The 20,926-nt window shown below is 47.0% G+C and overlaps 1 protein-coding gene across 1 annotated transcript in view; it reads left to right on the top strand.

The window, feature by feature from the left end:
- Positions 1-20,926, top strand: part of CCDC85C (coiled-coil domain containing 85C) — a 110,922-nt gene that overhangs the window by 47,933 nt on the left and 42,063 nt on the right. The window contains exon 2 of the mRNA XM_009101753.4: positions 19,981-20,057. Coding sequence (XP_009100001.1) covers positions 19,981-20,057 — 77 coding nt within the window. The remainder of the gene's footprint in view (positions 1-19,980; positions 20,058-20,926) is intronic.

Raw genomic sequence — 20,926 nt, 5'->3', positions numbered from 1 at the left:
TGTGGAGGGGAAGAAGCAGTGGGGAGCCATTAGCTGCGGTTCGGCGATGAAGCACCAGGCATGTGGTTTCACAGGCAGCTTCCACTGACCTCGTGTTGGGCAGCTGCCAAGGGCTGGTGCTGGCTCCCCATGCCCAGCTGCACGTCCCCATGCCTCGTGCCAGCCCCAGACAGGGATGCTCTGCGTCACCAGGTCATCCCGGGATGGCACTGGGAAGCGTTGCCCCCTTAGGCAGCTGCCTGCAGTCGGATGGGCACAAAAGCTGAGGTCTTGCCCATTGTTAGTGGCAAGCTTTTAAGCAGAATGTAGGTTTTCCAGGTCCCAGGCTTTGGCTCCCTGCCTCCCCCACACTCCAATTCTTGCCCTCTTTGCAATCACTGTTACAGGATTCCCCAGATCTGAGGTCCCTAGCCAGGTCTGGTATCTTCTGTGACCAAAACCAGCCCTTTTATGCATTGAGGGAGTAAGTAGGAATGCTTTTATTCTTGTGATACCTCTTAATGCATTTTGCTTGAGGAAGTGTTTGTTAAAAGGGTCAAGTAGGGTTAGAGAAGATAAATTTGAGCCTCTGGGCATACTGTGGCTTGCTGGGCATGAAGCTCTTTCTGTTTCTTCCTGTCAGGGGCTTGCAGTGCCATCATGTCAAAGGCTGGCACCAGCTACTGCAGCTCCATCAGGACTCGCTTTTCTCCTCCTTCTGGCAAGCAATTTGCTGGGAAACCATTTGTATTATTTAACTGAAGATGACTAATACTTGAGAGTGGGTATCTGAGCAATGCAGGAGTGTGCCTGTCTGAGGTCTCAGCACTTACTGTCTGGGTTTTGTGCCTAAGAACACAGCCTTCCCTAAAAAAGATAAAAAAGCCAAAAAGTACTTTACAGGAATCCTTTCATTCCTGCTTTTTGAGAGTGAATCATTCTGAAAATGAGTTCTCTAAAAATTCTCATCTCAGTTTTTGTTGAGGCAAAATTGGGTGATGAGTAGTTTTAGGGGACAGAGAAGTTGAGGAGTCCCATGTCTCTTCTGGGATGTGCACTCTTTCTGTGTGTGTGTGTTTTGTCCCAGCTCTGGGTGACAGCCAGGTCTCCAGCATGTTCCTCCTTCAGTCCCTTGCGTGTTGACAGGTGTAGGGACTGAGGACATGTATCTCCATTCTTCTGAGGCTGTCAAAGGGAAATCTTGGCAGCAGCCAAGGATGGCTGGAGGACCCCTGGACTCTGAGGTTGAAGGGTGGATGAGCCTTTGCAAACATAACCCCATGCAGCCCCATTCTGGTTGCTGCAAGGGGAGCAGCAGCCACAGCCTGGTTACTGTGCACTGGGTAGAGTCTAAACAGCTCCTTGGAGCCTCTCACAGAGCTCAGGGTGATGGAGCAGCCTGACAAAGTAACTCAAAATGAATCTGCTTTGTGACATGTGCAGCTGGCTGGGCTGAGCTCACCAGGAATGATGCTTTTGCCTCGTGCATGATGCTTTTGAGCATCATGTTGTGTCTTGTGTATTGCTCTGCTTTGGCCTGAGTGTTCTGCTCTTGGGTACTCATGGAGCCTCCAAGGTCTGAGAAGTCTCAGAGGTCTCTGTTTAATTTAATTTTTTTTTTGTTAAATTATTTATCCTCAGTTGTAGCCTTACTTTTTTTTCCTCACTGCCTTTCAGGACAGCACCTGCTTCCCTCCTAAAGAAGCAATTAGCTTGCATGCTCCGAACCAAAATGTTAGCTCAGCTGTAGCAGATGGATGGATATGGGCATCATGTAGCAACTTAATGAATAATATCTATCACCTAATTTCCCAAAAGTTGGCATGTAATGAGTCTGGTGCCATGATTATTACCTCTGTAAATCATGCCTTTAGGATGCTGACAGTCCCTTCTGCCCCAAGGATACGGGGCAGCCAGGCAGTGATGTACATTTAATTGCTGGATGTGTTCGGGAGCTCGCCATCGCCTCTGAATTATCTTCTGCAGCACAGACACTGCACAGATTAGTGCAGATTGGAGGGGAGGGAGCTGTTGGGTGCATGTGTGTGTGTTTATTCCCTGGAGCCAGCTGGTGGAGGTGGTGTGAGCTGGCCAGTGTGGGATGGAGGTGTGACTCCCAGGCTGGCCTTTTTGGTCTCTCCTCAGGACTAAAGAAGAAGGGAATGGAAATGGAGATTGCTCACAGCTCTATAGAGATGTTTACTTTGTTGTTCTGAGGAGTGTTTGTGGTGAATACCTCTGTAGACAGGGGACTTTGACCTACCAAACACAACCTTGGCTTCAAGGGTGAAAGCTGCCAAACCTCTGCCCAAACCTCCTCCCACTACAGGAAATTTCTGTCCCTGATTTCTTCCTACCACAAACCACGTCTGGCCATAAAGCAGAGCCAATGCCCATATTGTGGGCTCTCAGCTTGCTCATGCAGTTGATTCCTAGCCAAGGGAGGCATCACTGCTTACAGGGCCCTCCCACACCTTCTTGTTCTTCATCAATTGATTGTAAAATTATTATTCTGATGGGCTTTTAAGGTGTCTTTCATTAGATCCTCTGCTATGACAGTTGACAGGGATGTGGATGAATCAGATATTGCAACTGACCCTTGGAAAGCAGCTACTGCCAGTCTGCCTGTGCTGATGGCTGACGCTGCTGTTTTGCTGTGTTGTCTCCCCTGCTTGGGTACTTCTATGTGTTTGTTTAATTTCTCTTTTCCTTTTAATTCTGCCCCCATCTCATGGTGTGTGGGTGAATGGGGTTATAGCTAGCTGGATGTGGGCAGAGCAATGGACATCCTGATGTCCTCTCCTCCACTGCAGTGGCTCTGAGCTACATGAAGCAGAGGTGAAGATAGCCTGGAAACTGTGACAGTGGCTGCTTTGGGTCAGACTGAAGATCCCCCTGGCCTGATGTCCTGTCTCCAGTAGTGCTCAGGGCAATAAGAACTAGGGCAAAGTGATGACCCTGGATGATGATGGGTTTCCCTACAATACTCTCCCAGCCCCAGAGATTTGTAGCTCAAGGGCTTCCCAAGGCAGGAGTGTTACCTTTGTGTTTGGTGGCCCCTATGCAGCCAGCACTGGCAGTACCACAGCTACTCTCAATTCCTGCAGCTCAGGCCCAAAGCCCAGATGCTTACCTGGTTAGTGGGGAGATGGCTGTAAAATCAGCAATGCTCTGACTGTCTGGGTGATGTGAGTCATTTCCAAAGGCACTGAGTGCTCTGGGCTGCACGGGCTGGGACTGCTCAGCCATGTGCTGGTGTCTGTGTGTTTCAGAGGGAGCCACTGAAGTGCTGGAAGAGGCGACCCTCAGTGCTGATGGATCATGTCTTGTGCAGAGGTGGCATGCCTGAATTAGCCTCTCCTCCCTCTATGATGCTGGCTTGCACAGAGGTGACCAGAGGTGACCTCAAATGGGTCAACTCCCACAGTGCTGACCCAGTGTCACCCTCATCTGACCCTGTCCTGCAGGGTTCCCTGCTGGAAGTGTGGGCAGGCTCTGCAGAAGGAAGGTGAGGATTCCAGCAGGGCCAGGGAGGCACATGCAAATACCTCTGAGAGCTCATACTCTCAGGCATCTTTTTACAGCCAAAAGATGTCCTGGAGCATTTTCTTGTTTCCTTTCTTCTCCCAGGTAAGCAAACACCACCCTGCCAATGCTTTGTGGTGTCAGATGCTCTCCTACCTGCTGGAAAATTCCTATCTGCTCAAGCAAGGCTGCTCATGCTGACAGATTTCCCAATGTAACACCAGTTTCTTCTCTTTAGCTCTCAGCAGTGAATTGGCTGCAGTTGGTCTGAGCCTGTGTTGAGCCTTTTTGTCACTAAAGACATTGTAGTGCTTATGGCATTACTGGTTACATAAGCTGGCTGTCTCCAAGGGGCTTTGCTGTGGCACGATGCTCCTTTAGGGTAAGGGAAGAGCCTGCCTCCGAACAGGGGGATGTGAAAAAAAATACACATATGTGCTTGACTTATTGGAACCTCACACACCCCGCAGGAAAACCCGGATTTTGGAGTTTTCATGTGTTCTCTCTGGCTCCACAGATTAGAAGGGGACCGTGGGAAAGCTGCCAGGGCTTGGAGATCAATCCAGCCTTTGTAAATCCTTTCATCTGACTGGCGGCTCCGTACAATTGAGTATTACCCACTTTATTATTGTTGGTTGATTAAATTCCTGTTGGTCAACACAAATAGTGCTGTGCAGGCTGTGCGTTCTTGGGATGGAGATTGGCATTGCAAAGCACTTCCTAGAGAAAGGCAGGGGCAACCTGTCACTTAAAACCACATTCAGAGGGTGTTTGGCAGCGATGGGGAGGAGGGGGGAAGAACAAATCCCCCCATGCAAGCAACTTCCCAGGCATTTCTCACATGCCTGCCGAGGTTCAGTTGGCAGTGAAGGGAGTGTGAGGTTGGGTCTCCACTTTTCTGGCAGTGGGAGCAAGCAGCCTCAGCAGGGATGCACTCACCAAGCGCTGTGTCTGCAAGGTGGGGGAGGTGTGGTGTGGGGTGACTCCAGCCTGTATAACCAGGATTAATAGGATGAAATTAGGTGAAGGAGAAAGTTGTCAGGAAATGTTTCCTCAAGGTGAAAGCTATTAGGCTGCAGCACAGTTTCTCAAGGGAAGCAATGGGCACTTACCTACTTGGGCTGTGTTTAAATGACAGTGTGAGAAAAATCTGGCTTTGGGGAGGAGATGGATGTTGTCAGTGACTTCAGGGGCTCCAGAGAGATGTGACTGCTCCCCAGGGATAGTGCATTTCTGGGAGGGAAGGGGGGGCTGCAGGGTCTTCAGCTGAGATTCAGATCCCAGGGAGCTGTGGGCTGCTGTCTTCCAAAGCAGGGTGTTATGAGTAAGCCAGCAACTGGGACTTGTCCTGGTGTTAGGCAGGGCTCTGGTAGGTCCTGAAACAGCATCCCTTAATTTTTTTGGTCTTTCAAAATGCTATTTCTGTGTAATGTCTGGCTTGTAAGAGGGAGGGCATAGAACATATTTCTCAAGAGTGGGAGTAACTGGCAAACAAAACCATTTGGGAACCTCTCTGCTAGATGACCTGAAACATATTTATGCTTTTATGAATGGCATTACTTTGACCATCCATGTATTTTTACTTGGCTATCCTCATGCCTGAACCAATGAAATACCCTTTATCTTTGGGTGAATGATTTCTTTCCTGTCTCTGTGCAGCATACACCCCTCGAAAATGAACCCACCTGATTATTTGGGGAGGCACTAGGGGATATCAGCAGCTTTAGGGGGCTTGTGCTTAGCAAAATAGCAAATAGCTATTCTGTGGAAATAAGACTGTCTTCTCTTCCTCTACTAGTTCTCAGGTAGTCCTGAGATGTGGACACAGAGGAGCCCCAGGCAGTGAGCAGACAGGGAATGCCTGGAGCAGCACGTGGTTGGGAATGAAGATGTTCATCAGAGGGTCCCTTTCCACGTTGCTTCCCTTTGCCCAGCACTGCCATGATGTGTAGGCAGAACCTACTCGTGGATGTGACACGAGGGAGGGAGCAGGGCTGCTGAGAGCCTGCTCTTCAAGCCGGAACACAGAATATGCATTGAAAGGCAGCAGGAAGAGGTGGATCCTGTGTGCTGCTGTGTGGTGAGGCTGCCTTAGCCTGGGAAAGCACATGTCAACCTGCCTGGCAGGGAGCACTCAGCAGCCAGGCCGAAGGGCTGGAGTGAGGGACAATAAACTGGTTAATAAATAACAGAGAAAGCTGGCAGTGTTGCAGAGTTTTAGTTTCTGCATGTAACCTCAGAGGAACATGGCAGAGGTTCGCACAGCCCTTTGCAAAGCTGTGTGAGCACTTGTTTGGCTTGGAGGATCAGGAGGTCTCCCTCAAGTGCCTGCACTCTGATTCATTGTGGGGCTGATTTTATTATCCCCAGGGACCAAATGCTTGGGCTCTCCTTGCCTACCCCAGGCCAGGTGATGGTGCAGTTCTCTGGTTTGCTGTCATCCCCAGGGATTTTTCCTGTGGGGTGCTGCCAGGACAGCTTCCCTCACAGTGAGGGTTGCTCAGCATCCCCTGTAAGGGGCCAGTTCTGGCACAGATCAATCAACTTTGTAGTGTATTTCCCTAAAAATCTTGGCTCAGGGTGGTAGCATGGACAAGAGTGAGTTACAATTATTAGGGAAATAATATCTGAGGATAGACTTGCTGTTTCTAAAGGAAATCTCCTCTTGTTATTGTAGTAGCACTGTACTATTAACTTGTTTTAAAACAGGTTTTGTTCCCTTGTCTCATTGTTTCAATCCAGCCCAGTGATACACTGTAATCTGTGCCTCCACCTTGTTTCTCCTCCCATCAGGCACTGTGCATTATGAAATTCGTAGGTATGCACTGTCTACCCTTTCTTTCCAGGCATGAATTATACATTTGCTGTATGTGGATTCTTAAGCCATACCCTGTGTCACTTGCTTAGGTGTCTGGAGTCCTTGTTCTGCTCAGTGCTGGGCTGTAGCATATTTTTGGTTGGCCAACTGCTGTTCCCAGCCGGTCCTGACAAAGCCCATGCTGTTTTGGCATAGCCAACACATTCCTCTTGACAGCCCTTCTCCTGTTTAATTTCCTCTTGCTGGCTCCTGTGGCAGGAAAGGGCTGCAGGCAGGAGTAGGGGCATTGCTGTTTTCCAAAATGAGGATTTCCCTCCACCCTCAGGTAAGAACACAGGCAACTGTCTCTGCTCTCTTTGTGTAATTTGATGGCATAGAGGGTCTCCTCTGTGGCACAGCTGTTTATGGTTCTTTGGTTGAACTTTTTCTCAGGTGAAAGCTGGCAGGGATTGGATCCATGCCATCTTCCAGCTTGGCACTGAAGTACAGTGAATAAAGTGTACATACTTTATGATTTTTTATGTGTGGCTGTTTCTCTGACTGTAGTGAGTCCCTGAAGATGTTTAGGAGGAAGCACACCTTCATCTCATGATCTCACACCACCATTGGATTGTGATTATCACAAGCCAGTGAAGCTAGAAGGCAACTGTAATATGTAATGTTTAACTACAGTCTGCAATAGGAGAGCGTGAGGCTGAGGGGTTTCTGCTGCTGGATGGGAAGGAGGAACTGGGCAGGGGAAGAGAAAATAAATTCCTCAGAAAACCCCCAGATCACAGGGGAACAGGAGGAGGGGAACAGTCTCTTCTGCCCTGGACTGCAGCAGAGTATTTCTTCCCAAAACATTGGGTCTCTGGGAGAGGCCAGCACATTAAACCAGCTAATTGCAAAAAACAGAGACATCCAAAACTGAGCTGTAGGTGAACACTGGAGCCTTCCCAGGTGCCCATCCTTGCTGGTAGGAATCACTGACTCTACAGCTGCAGTTATTTTTGGCAAATAGGAATGGGTGTGGGCTTCTGCCTGCAGTTTAGCAAAGCTCCATATCCCTGGCCACAGAAATTTGTGTCTTTGACACGTTCACTTACAATCCCCAACTCCAGAAGAGCTTAGTGTGCAGGGATTTAGACGTTTCCTGGTGATGGACTCACAGCTATTTTAGGCTTTCTCCCCTTTTCTCTCTGAGGGTCTGACTAGAAATTTCATCCAGAGCTAAAAATTGCTCGAAACTGAGTGTGTGGGATAAAAGAAAAAAAAAAATTGTTTTGTTGATAAAACAGTGTTTTCCTACCAAAAGCTTCTTTACCTAAAGTTTCCACCCAGCCCTCATCCCAAGTGGTGTGGCACTGTGAAATGAGGCATCTCCCTGGCCTCTTGGCCAAGAGCCCTCCCTGCCAGCCCCAGGCTGGGAATGAGGTTTGTTGCCATCCTGTGCATAAATGCCAGTTATAACTGGGTAAGTGCTTTTTGCTGGAAAAAGCATTAGCACCTTTGCTACCTTGCACTTTTTTAGGCTCAGGGAGAGAGATGGGGGCAGACAGTGCTGAGGTTAAAGATGAGATGTAGGGCAGCCTGTGGGGAGGGGGGATAATGAATTCATGGGCACATGGAGACCATTCAGCAAGCTTTGGGCTCCTGTGGGCCCCTGGGTGGAAGGACTTTGATCTGACTCCAGCCTTTTCCCAGCTCTGAATGCGTTCCTGCTCTCAGCCCTGCCCTGCACAGAAGACAAAGGCGAGGGGAGTGGGGAGGAGGAAGGGGGGGCTGTTTACCCTCATCAGAATGGTCGAGTGGCCTGAGTCAATACAGCCTATTTTTCATTAACCTAATCATTAGTTTTTCCCTTGCTGCCAATTAAATTTTTCCTGTCAGTACTCAGAAGGGCATCATTTGAATCTATGAGTTTTTTTTTTTTTTTAAATAGTGAGCTTCCTGGACATGGTGGGGTTATTTGAGGAGTGGAGATGAAAGTTGAATTTCTCTCTGGATAGAATAAGATTTTTGAGTTTTAATTATCACGCAGCTTGGATTCCTGACGGTTGAGGACTGTATTGGAAAGGCTGGTTTCCATTGTGTGGAGTGGATAATTATGCAGCCCTCTCTCAGGCTCACTGCATTTATTGTCCAGAAGAATCTTCCCAAGCAAAAAGGGGGAGCAGATTTACAACCCAAAATGCATTTTTAGAGCCTGCAAAAGTTTCAACTTGATGTTTGCAAAGGAAAACTTCTGCAACTATTTGAGATTTTATTTACCCTTTTAACAAAATAACTTCCATCAATTAATTTGGTAATCTGCCTTTCCCCTCACAGGTTGCTTAGGAAATAGTTTTGTAAACTAAGAGAGCCCTTCTGCAGCTGGACTGCTTTGTGCTATCAGTTTCTAAGCAGAATTCCTGGCAGTGGGAATTTCTGCATAAAATCTACTGGCCCATTTGTATGTACAGTGTTAAAAAGAAAATTTACAGCCATCCAAAACTTGGAAATGCTTCTTACCTAGGAGGTAATGTTAATCCATCCAGGAGAACGTGTTAAAGGATTCAAAGAAACCCAAAATGCCAAAGCAAAGCTCATTTACAACTGTTCTCTTTCACAAGCCTTTGGATTAACCTTGTGTCTTTCTCACTGGGTTATGAGCCATGGATAGTTTGAAGTTTGCCATGAAAACGGAGGCATTTCAGCAAAGCTCTGGTCAAATCTGGGGAAGCTTTTGGAAATGCAACAATCCCACCAAATCCTCCAGGGGTGGGATCAAATCTGCATGTGTTTGGGTGGGATCTGATCTGGGGGCAAACATCCTGTGCAACTTTGATTAGTGTGATGAAATGAAAGAGAAGAATGCTCATTGTGGATGCTCACTCTTTTTCTCCTTGCTGAGAAGTGGAGCAGCAATAGTGCAAACTGGGCACCAGGGAGGAGATTCTGGAAGCACTTGTGCTCGTTTCAGTGGATTTGTAAGAGATAATTTAGCAGGACACCTGTGCATGCAAACATTTCAGATAGGCCTTATTTCCAGATAAGGAAATAAAGGATAGAGTGGCAGAGGACTCTGAACCCAGCTTGACTTTCACTTGCAATTCTTTTTGGTTTAACTAGCGTGAACCCAAGAGGATTTGGGCTTCTGATAGCTACCTTCCAGTCTTGAAAAACATGTGGTTGTTTTGGGGAAGTTAGCAACTTATTGGGGGAGTTTCTGCATTATTAAAATAGCTTAAAACAACCCAGTCTCCATTTCCCATCCTCACTTTTCAAATCAGTGCTTTAGGTTGTGCTGCCCAAAGACTCATAGACAGGACTCTGCTGGCTCTGTAGCCCTCTCCAGCCCTTTCCTCTGACAGGGTGCCTCTGAGCCTTGACCACAGTTGGACTGTCAATGCTTCTGAGGCTGCTTCCTAACCCACGTGGTTTCCTGGCATTCTCCAGCTTGCCTACATACACTGAGCAGCCTCTTTTTTAAGCTCTTTCAGCTAGAGACCATATGTTGTTACTATAGTCATACCAAGCCTCGTGCATGTTGGCCTTCTGTGATTTCGGACTGTGAATTTATGTGGAAAAGCTGGATAACTCTTAAAGACAAAAACCCTATTTTTTTGGTGGAGAAGTACTAACTTTTGAAACCTCTGTCTGTATTTTACACAGCCATCTGTTTCTAATATAAATTTTTTTTATTGCAAACATCCCAGTAGTGTCAGAGAGCCCTACCCCAGTACTTGTTCTTCTCCCCACAGTCTTTCCAGCCCTCTTTTCTTCTTTTCCAGCCACTCTGCAATTAGGTGAGACTTTCTGCAGGTGATGGAAAACCAAAAGGCATGGATGGTTTCAGATTGCTGACTCTGACAAGACAACAGAGGCTGCTTAGTGATTTCATTTTTTGCCTTCAAGTAACTTGTGATGTTTGCTTTCTGGAATTAAAGTGAAACATCCACAGATTTTCCCTGTGATATTGTACAGGGTAGACATGGAAAACAGGATTGAAGGGCTCTCTGTTTCGCCTAACCAATCCCTTTGCCCCAAGTCAGACTCGACGCTACCTAAACTGCTCCTGACAGATGTTTGTTTAACCTGCTTGTAAAAGTCATCATCAATGGCAATTCCACTGCCTCCTAAGGCAACCTCTTCTACCCTTAAATATTGCTGTTATTAGAGACCTTGCTCTTTCTGGATGGAGATGGAGTACAATTTATTCACTTTTTAATTTTTCTGGCAATCATTTACGTGTTTGAATCCATTACTGCGTCTATGTTTGGTCTTTTCTTCCCCAGGCTAAGCAAGCTGGATTCCTGCAAGCTCTCCTGCTAGATTGTACTTTCCACACTCTGATCCTCCTTATTTCTCTCCTGAATTTTTTCCAAATAGCCTGCATGAGTCTTGAAGCATGATGCCTAAAACTGGACTCAGATCCCTATTTGAGGTCTTTAATAGCACTGGTAAAGGAGGATTATTTCCCTTGTTTACATACAGGTCTCTTGTTTCTGCATCATGATACGATCTCAGATATTGTTTTCAGCCTAACAACTGGTCATGCACAGTTTACAAGCTGCAATAGTCTCCAAGGTCCTTTTTCACAGGACTGCTGTATGCTGAACGAGGAATCAAAGGATGCTGCCACAAAGGTTTGGGTTGACCTTGGCAGAGGCTGTGAGCGTGGCATGCTGGCAGTGGGATGGACTGAGCCTTTGGTTGATGCTGTAGAGACAGGGAGAGCAGCTACCTCAGCAGGATCCAAACTCAGACAGGAAGGGTTGGGTTTTGGCAATGGGAGAGAGGAATTGAGTAACTGGATTGATACAAACAGAAATGAGTACAGCCTGTCCCATAGGTTTCAGGGAATTTCCCCTGGGACCATACTCTCTTGCTGACTTCTAGAGGCTGCAGTGTTCATCAGTGCCCCCAAAAGGAGGTTGTGGAGCAAAATGGGCCACTCTTGCTGAAACATCCACACTATCCCAAATGTTGAGTCCTTTGTAGCCAGTGGAAAGACACTAATCGGCTTTGGGGCTTTTTTTGGCCTGGTCACGTGATGGTGCTATCAAGATTAAAGCAGCACGAGGAAGGAAAAGAGGCTTAAACAGCTGAGGGGGCCTGGCAGGTCATTTTAACCTTTTCATAATCATTAAAGCTGCAGAATCCCATTAGCAGTGAGTGACTTGCAGCTTTGCTCCTCTAACAAGCACTGGTGACACAACTTTCTGTTCACCTCTGCTTCCCCCCCAGGAGAGTGCAACCTGGCTGCTTGCTAGGACCCAAACTTTGGGCTAAGTCTGGCCACTCCTTCATGTGGTTCAAGAAGTTTGTTGTACCAAGGAGAAACAATCCATGGGTCTATCCAAAGCAGAGGATTTATCACTCCGTTTCTAAAATTAGACTCTCTTGGAAGGTCCTGCTCAGGCCATACTGTGGTAGATCAGCCCTTGTCCATCTGTGGCAATAGCAGAGAGGTACAGGATAAGGAAGATTATTATGATCTCCTAAGTCACTTCTTTGGCACTGGTCAGTGGGCTACGGCTTTACTCTGCTGGGATTGGTGACGGCAGAAGATCCTGCACTGCTACAGTGCAGCTCTGACATGGGAAGCAAAGCTTTTTGAATGAAGCTGTGTTAACTAAAGCATGAGGCCCTCAAAGAGCCTCCAGTTTATTGGTGTTACACATCTTTTTCTCTCTTGGAAGTTTTCATGAGTGCAGCATCACGCCCAGTAGTCAGTCTGATCCTCCTCTGTCTTTCCTCCAACTTCTGTATCTTCTTTTGTCTCCCTTCCTATCATCTAGTATGCTCTGGTGTAGAAATTCTTGCCCCACAATGTCTGGAAGACAGGATCACTCTGATCCCTCTGAAATCTGAACATTGTCATACTTTCTTTAGAATTGTCCTTTCTGCATTCAGGCAGAAACTGTTGAGTACATCTAGTGATTGCACAGCAATGGTTTCTTAAAGAGGCCAAGGAAACCCTGAATTTTTCCTGGTGTCAGTGGGCTATGATGGGTATTGCAGGGATTGTAGCACCTGGGATTGATCTGGAGAGCACCTGCCTTCTTAGACAGGGCAGGCCTCCATGTGCAGGGAGCAAGAGCACTGCAGGGATGCAAATCAGCTTTTCTCTATTATATGTACACCAGTCAAGACTGTCTGGCTCTGTGTGTCTTGGAAATTAATATTTCTATCGCTGTGTTTGCTTATTTCATCTAATTACAGTCTATTCACTCTTGACTGAAAGCTTAGTCTGAGGCTGAACCATCAGAAACTCACACTGATTTCTCTCGGGGTGATGCCCACAGTCAGGCATTAAACACAACTTGTAAAGCAAACACCTTTTTTTCCTTGGCTGTTTACCTTCAGAATTTCTGGGGCAATAGCAGGAAAGATGTCCCCAGGAGACCTGGCTGGCCAGCAGTGACCAGTACCAGGGCTGAGTCAGTCTGTCATGCAGGCAGCACGTCTGAGAAGCCTGGTGAAGGTGCTGTCCTGTGCATGCAGGCTTACAGGAGTGTTTTGGAGAGCCCTGGAGAGCCCCAGCAGCACTGGGGTCCCTGCCCACTGCCAGCAGCAGAAGAGCAGCTCCTGGCTGTCCCCTCAGGATGGGGAAGGTGTGGTTTTAGATATTTCAGATGACAGGATTGGGAGGTGTTTTACCACGTTCCTATTTGACAGGTTTCATGGTTGTGAGGGTTAGACATCTTCAGATGCAGATGTTCCAGTGGTGCCTGCTGTTCTATGCTGTGACAGAGGGACACCCCCACAGAGATTGTCATGTACACATCACCCAGGCAGGAAGGGGAAACTGGTGGCCACCGTGCTGCAGCACAGAGCACACACACACTGCTCCTTCCCTATCAGCCACCTCCTAGTGAAATCCTGATTTCAGGAGCTCCTGAACTGTTGACAGTCATGGTGGGCAGATATTTTGCTTCATGCAGAGCTGGTGTCATGGCTGGAAGTCACAGTAGTGAGCTGTAACAACCAGGGTCAGGAGAGACCTTACCAGGCTCTTACAGACCAGCTCCAGGCTGCTAAGCACCCTGAGAGGTCTCATGAACTGAAACTGAGTCAGGAACTGAGTCTTGAAAACCTTCAGAGCTCGTAGTTAGAGGCTTGCTATGAAATGTTAATTAAATAGCTGCAGTAGCATATGTTCCATCCTGTCAGAGCTGCAGCACAGCCATGTTGCCTGTGCATAGCCAGTCTTGTTAGAGTTAAAAACGTGTGTTATTCTGAGACCATATTTCTTTATTTGTGATTGGACTGGCTGCACACTCCTCTCTTGTTTTGACTAGTGTTTGAATACCTAAGCTATGCCTGAGCTGTCATCTGCACCTTGAAAATGAGGCCTGATCCTACCAGTCTCATTCAGACAGATGTTGTTGTGGGTGGCTTTGGATGCTACAGATGGGCCTTTTATTTATTTAGTGTAGTCTAAGGCAGTGTCTGTTCAGTAGATGTGCTGCGCCTCAGCTATGGAAATATTTAAGATTTGGCCTTAGTTCTCTTTCTGTGAGTGCATTCCTGCCACCTCTTTAACAGTGGCTGACAGAGTGCAGAGGAAACTTCTCCCTACACAACCCAGAGAGAATAAGGTGATGGGACAAGAGCTAGAGCAGGTTGGTATGGTTTGCTTGCTGAATATCCTGCAGAGGTACAAAACACTGGGAGCTTCTATTTACCATAGATGGTGTTGTTGTATATTCTCTTACCACATCTCAAGGGAGACCTCAAACTGTGAATAAGATGCTACTGGAAAGGCATGGGATTTGGGATTAGCAGAGTGTGATATTTTGGACATGATGATCATGAAGATGTGAGGATGATCAGGGGGCTGGAACACCTCTCCTCTGAGGAGAAGCTGAGAGAGTTGGGGCTGTTCAGCCTGGAAAAGAGAAGGCTTCAAGGAGAAGCTTTTCAGTGCCCAAAAGGGGCTACAGAAGAGCAGGAGAGGGACTTTTTACAGGGGTATGTAGTGATAGGAGATGAGTTAATGGCTTTGAACTGACAGAGGTCAGGCTTAGGTGAGATATAAGGAAAGGAGTTTGTACAATGAGAGTGGTGAAATACTGTCACAGGTTGTCCCAGAGGTGGTAGCTACCCCATCCCTGGAAACATTCAAGGGCAGGTGGATGAGGCTCTGAGCAGCTTGGTCTAGTTGAAGATGTCCCTGCTTGCTGCAGGAGCTGTACTAGGTGACTCTTAAAGGTCCCTTCCACACAGGTTATTCTGAGATTCTGCACCAAGACCAGCCAATGAGCATTCCCTGAAAACCCTGATGGTGCCATAGCAGAGGGCAGCACCTGTGCAACCAAAGTAACTCAGCCTTGGCTTTGTGGTGGCCCTGCTCACATCTGAGCCATCCACTGACTTCAGCCTGTTGTGAAAACTTGCCTTGCATACCAGTCTGAATCAGGACATTGGGATTGGGGTTTTCTGGTAGGAGCAGAAAGATGGGGGCTGCCTAGGAAAAGCAAGGGTGGTACATTTGTCCATCTCTCCCAATAGTTTCCTTTAATGACAACATTCAATATATGTGGGTTTCATCTGCTTTCCAACTGCTCTGAAAGAGTGCTGTTGCTTTAATAAATCAACTTCTTTACAAGATATAACCACTGGCCATTTTTCAGCCTGCTTGTGTGTGTCAAGAAGCAAGATCAGTAGAGCAATACGAATATGAAATACAGTGGGGAAGAGCAGAGATGTGATAATGAAACTGCCAACAAACAGCAAAGTGTTTTATTGAGCACAGGTGAAGGCCTTCTTATGAGATGATCTTTGATGGAAGGAGAGGAAGAGAAACTGTCAGCATTCTCTCATGCAAAGAAGGCAGCTGACGGCAAGGTGCAAATCTGGCAGAGCATCATTCCTTGATGTGCCTTTCCTCTGTGGTTTGGGAGAATCCCTTTAGGGATTCTGCTGCTTTTTATGAGGATAGGAAGAGCCTTGTTTGCAGGACATTGACAAAATGTAGCTGTGCTTTGCTGTCATGAATCAAGCTTAGTTAAAGTAGCTCCTGGGGAAGAAATGCAGTGGGAGCAGTGGGTGTCCAGCCTCGCTCCTGGGTGTGTGGGCACCTCTGAGCTGCATGTGGGGACACAGCTGGAGTGGGACACTGTGTGCCTTGGCCTGCCAGCCAGCACTGCAGCTGGACACTGGGTAACCTGTGCTTTGTAGCAAAAAGGCAAATCAAGAGGACAAATCAAACCTCAGTGGGGTGCTGTGGAAGAGAACTAAAGCACCTCTGTTGGTTCAAGTCTGCTCGTGCTGTTTTGTTTGGTATTGCCCAGGCTGGGTGTAAGGACTGTCCTGCTGGGAATGAGTCCTGTCAAAGGCTCTTGACAATTTTCTCATCTCACAGACACCTACATTAACCTTTTCTGACATCTCTAGTGTGAGCTGCCCTAAGTAGAGGGCAGATTTTTTGTTATATTCATTTAGGTGCTAGCACCTCATTATGAGAAAGTCTTAAATAAAAGTGTCCCAATCCCAACCTCGCAGCTACCACACAAATCTCTGCTCTGCATTCTTGTGGTTGTAGAAGTGGCATACAAGGAAATAAAACCATTTATTTTGCTGCTGTCAAAATAAATATGTAATTTATCGTATTTATCCCTCTGACAGAGTCCTCTGAAATCTCAGATGAGAATCAGAAAGGCTACAAGTGTCTTTTAAAATTTCACTGTTCTGTGCTCTGCAGGCTGCAAGACAGTTTTTTTTGTTAAAACAATTTCTAATTTATGTTTTTACAAAGCTTGAGGAGCCAGGCAGTTCGCTGCTCTCCGAGAGACCATTGAGTTAAAACAAGGTAGACTCATTTGTCTTGCCTCCATTTAGCTGTAATGAGTATTAAGTGGTTTATCTATGTGGAGAAAAGTTACTCAGCTAGATTACATCCAAGCTGAATTACATCCTGTTCCAGATGGAGTATGTGTTTTAGAACAGTAAATCTTGAGGAGGGTGGATAATAACACTAATGCTCCTTCCTGAGCTGGAGTGCAGCTCCTCTGCCTCTCCTGGAGGTAATGTGGAGAACTCTACATCCAATTAGTTTTCCCAAGGCTTTGTAAAGAAACAGGACTTCGGGTTTCTCAGCTCTGTGAACAATTTAGCTTGCAGAATTTGCATTGTGCAAGTGAGAGATGGCTGATGGGGATTACAGTTTTCACCCTTTTGCTGTGGTGGGTAGCAGCCTGGCAGGGCACGTTCTGCCTCTCCCCAGCTTCCTCTGCTGTGTGATGGCTGCCACAGGGAGGCTGCTGAGTGGGATGTGAAATGTTTTGATGGGAAATTTCCTTCCCTCTGGTGCCATCTGGCCCACTGAGGCACCCACTGCTCGTGCAGCTGGTTCTCGTGGCCCCAAGGGGTGACTAGAGGAGGATGTTGGCCCTGGTGGCATCCCAGGCTGCGCTGAGTGCCAGAGAAAAAATTCATCCTTGACCACGTGTCCTTGACCACCATGCTGGTCTGGTCACCAGCAGGGCTCCAGCAGGTGTGAGTGGACTCAAAGCCAGTGCCATGAGGTGTGGCTGGGTGGGTGTGCTGGGGTGCAGGGCTCCAGGGCTGAGTCTGGGACCTGCTCCAGCCGCTGAGCAGAGTGCTTGGGGGCCGCTGAAGGTGGAGCACTGCTCACTGCTGGCAGCAGGCTTTGGCACAGCAGAGAGGAGCATTTGTTTGATTTCTGATGAAAAGGGATGTGAGGGTCTGATCAGTCAGTGATCCAGCTCTGCTGCCTCTCCTGGATGGGTCAGTGAGGCTGTCCTTGTCTCCTGGCTCTGGGGGAGGCAGGAGAGGATGGAAACTCACTGATAAGAGAAAGGTCAGAGGCAGAAAAATGTTGGGAATGTGTTTCTTGATAGAACATGGGTGAGACCTAGGCTGGGGTTTCACTGCTACTGCCTGCTGTTGTGAGAGTTATGAGCTTTTCTAAAACTGAGATCAAGATGCAAATGGTTCATCTGGCACCTGCCTCAACACAGGCACGTCCAGAAGATGGAGGTGATTCATCTCTGAGGGCATAGCAAGGACTAGGATGGCTCTGAGCACTCATTTTGTTTTTTTCTATTTTTTTCCTGTTTATATTTTATGTTTTCATGGGGTGTTTTCTGGCTGAGGTCAGACATCAAACATGGTTTGGGGCTGAAAAGTGGTGTCTGAAGAATTTTAGCAGTTCTCAGGTCAGGCTTTCAGAACCAGTGGTGTGCATTTGCTCCCAAGGATGCAGGGCGTGCCTTCCCAAGGAATATTCTTTTTTTTTTTTTTTTTTTTTTTTGGTAAGGGGTATGAAACCACAGAGAGGAAATAATTCTCTATTTCCTTTTCTTTGGCAGTCATGCTCTACTCTTTTCATCAACCAGCCAGTCAGTCCTGGTAGCATTCAGGGCCTGAACATGACAGCTTCTGCAATGCCATTCATCCACTTAACCTAAATTCCTTTAGCTGCTGGCACAATGAGGGTACTGGTGGAGCTGGAATGCAGGTGGGAAGCACACCTTCTCTGACCAGATCTGCCAGTGGAAGCTGTTGTGTTCAGCACACAGCCAGTAGTCTCTGGCTGTCTTCAGACAGAGATGGAGACTGGTTTTGGAGCTGTTTAGCCAAATGGGTATTATTGTATTGATATTAGGGGTAAGTTAACAAAGTGTGAGGGCCTGGAGCACAGAGGAGGTCAGACCAAAGAATCCTTGGTCCTCCTGGCTTTGACAATCTCAAACTCCCCTTGCACCCTGCTGGAGGACAGGTTCATTACTAATTCAGCAGGTTCTTCAAGCTGATCCTGAAATCTTGCTGCATCCAGCAGCAATCTGCTGCAGCATTCTGCTCACCAGCCTTAGATGTGCATGGGTAATGCTGTGGTGCACGAGGCCTTCTCAGGGAAAGTGCTTTAGATTGATTCTATCACCTGCTTGGTTTGCTCCTCCTCTGACCTGGAGCCTCCCCCATGTCAGGGTGCTTGTTGGGCCGAGTTTGTGCTCCTGCAGCTCAAGCTGATGTTACTGTGAACCTTGCCACCACTTAAGCTGTTCACTGAACTTACATAGCTCCCTACAGTGTCTTCTTAACCTTTCTCATGAGGACTTGTTTGGCTTTCCTGGGTTTGAACAAAGCATAATCCAGTCAAAAAACTGAGCATTTTTCCTCTGAGAGAGTGCTTTAGATGGGCACTTGACTCAGATCCATCCTGCTGTTCCTTTGTGTGCTTTGGCACTGGTCTATGGTAGCACTTTTTTGAGCATATTCCAGTTTTTCCCTTGAGTGGCCAAAGCAGTGTCAGTGATTAGCTGCAGCTCCCCTGCTGGCCCTTCTGCAGAGGGGCCAGGAGGAGCATTCAGCTTAGTGCTGAGAGCCTTTGGCAGCCACAGAGGCAGAGAGGAGCTGTTTAGCACAGAGCCAGCCCAAACCTCACCCCTGTGCCTGGCTGAGTGTTCCTGTGCCAGAGCTGCAGCCAGAGGTGCCTGCTCTCCATGGGGGGCTGATCCCAAAAGGTGCTGGTGCCACAGCAGCACACAGCACTGGCACTGGGGCCCTTGTGTCAGAGCCTGGCTCCTTGCTCATTCACACTCTGCAGTGGAACAGTGGCTTCTGCAGTCATACCATAATAAATGAGATGAGGGAAGTTGTAATTTTGCACTTTTCAGAGCACCTTGAGAAGTGTGGAAAATGATTGGAGTTTTTAATATGCTTATGTTTCAAAACTTTTCCTCCTGCTGTAACAGCTGATGGCTTCTGCTACTCAAATTACAAGTGGAGGAGAAATTTTGCAAAGATCCAATTGTATGGCAGGAATTCATCAAGCTGTAATGAGAATGGAGAAAAGCTTGTCCCAGTGTCCTTTATTTTCTTCCCTGTGAAATTTTCAAATGTGTTTCTTCTAGGCATGGTTCAAAACAAAAGCCAGATGCTTTGGAGAGCAGTCAGCCACCCACAGAGCTCTCCAGTGACTTATCTTCTGTGCCAGGCCACCCTGTCTGGTGGGGCTGTCTTGCTGCAATGGCCATTGCATTCCTTCAGGTTGAATATTCTAATTTTATGTGAGGCTATTCCCTCTTTTATTGTCCTGGTGTTTTTCTGGTTAGTGTCACGTGCTTCCACTAGAGAAAACAGATGTCCTGGGTAGGCACTTGTTGTGTGTGTCAGGCTGTGTGCCTGCTGCAGCTCTGTGGCCTTGCTGAATACACTTCTCCCCCTTTTACAGCACTGGGAGTTGTGGCACTGACCTCTTCTTAGAGCTGTGCCAACAGCTTGGTTTTGTGAGTTTCTCAGTTGTTTTTGAAAGAAAAAGGCACGTGTCTGGAGGGGTTGTTTATACAAACCTAAAAGGAAACATCTTGTTCTGTTGTGGAGCATTTTGGTGCAGTCTAGATGAATGAGAATAGCTTTCAAAACTAGGAAATTACTTTTATGAAAATACAAAACAGTGTTTCAACTTCACTTTCCTTCTGTATCACCCACCCCTCAAACTGGCATTGATGCAGATCCACAGAAGATATTGCTGTTGCTGAATCTCAGCTTTTTAATAAAAAACCTTTGAGGAGTCCCTTATCACCCTACACACATAGGGTTTTATTCATCAAGTCATTCCCAAACTTCCCTTCAGCAGAGTGGGAAAACATGTTGCTTCTGACACAAAACTTGCTTGTACCACAAGAAGCTTAAATGTGTTTTTTTTTCCTCTTTTCCTAAAGATTCGTCTTCCAACTATATCAGGCAACTTGAAACAAAAGTGAAGCTGCTGGAGGATGACAACAAGCTTCTTTCCCAGGTAGGTTTTCTTGCCTTACACACACTAGTGTGGCTCAGTTCTGCTGTTTCCATATGGTTGTGTTTGACTGCCCACGTTAATGCACGCTGGCTTTTGGTAAACATCCTGTGCAGGGAGAACACAGTTCATATAAACCCCACACAGAAAGAATTTGGTCTCCTTTTGTTAAAATAAAAAAAAAAAAAAAGGAAAAAAAAGTGAATCCTCAGTTAGTGTTTGTGTGTGTTTCAGAGATGCATTAATGCCTCCCTGCAGAGCTCCTTGACCCCCCTCTGCTCCTGGGGATGCCATGAGGGTCCAGCTCTGCCTGTGTCCTTGCTGTCTTCCTTGCCCATTTACATTGACTTTTATCTTGTTGAAAGAGGAGACTGTTGTCAAAGGACAGCCTTGGGAATAGCTGTGTGTGGTGCAGGCTCACAGCTTTTTATTTGAAATCTTACTTAAATCTGAACAGACTCTCTAAAGGGCCACTTTTTGCTTGCATCTCCCTTTCAAAGTCTACTCCACGTGCCACTGTGCTTTTGATCACTCGTGCTGCTTACCTGTCCTTATAAAGCAATGTCAGACAGTGAGAAGAAAACAGCCATTCTGGCTGGTATGTCCTCTGGATCCCCTGTGAAACACAGCACTTGGTGTAAACAGGGGCAGCTCTGCTGCATTTAATAAGGCACTGTCTATTTAAACTATTGGAAAAGTTACCCTTTTTTAACCTGTTCTTTGCATCCTTTCACTGCTTTTATGTTCCGCCTTCCTGCGATTTTTAAAGATTTTTTTCCTGTACTTTGCTTCGTACTTCAAGCACCATGTTTCACAGTCATTTTGTTCCAGATTCTTCCCAATTATAAGGACTGGAAATAAAAAAGCCCTGG

The sequence above is a fragment of the Serinus canaria genome, chromosome 5, assembly GCF_022539315.1.
Source record: "Serinus canaria isolate serCan28SL12 chromosome 5, serCan2020, whole genome shotgun sequence".
Classification (NCBI taxonomy): domain Eukaryota; kingdom Metazoa; phylum Chordata; class Aves; order Passeriformes; family Fringillidae; genus Serinus; species Serinus canaria.
This window is presented reverse-complemented; position numbering and strand designations above follow the sequence as displayed.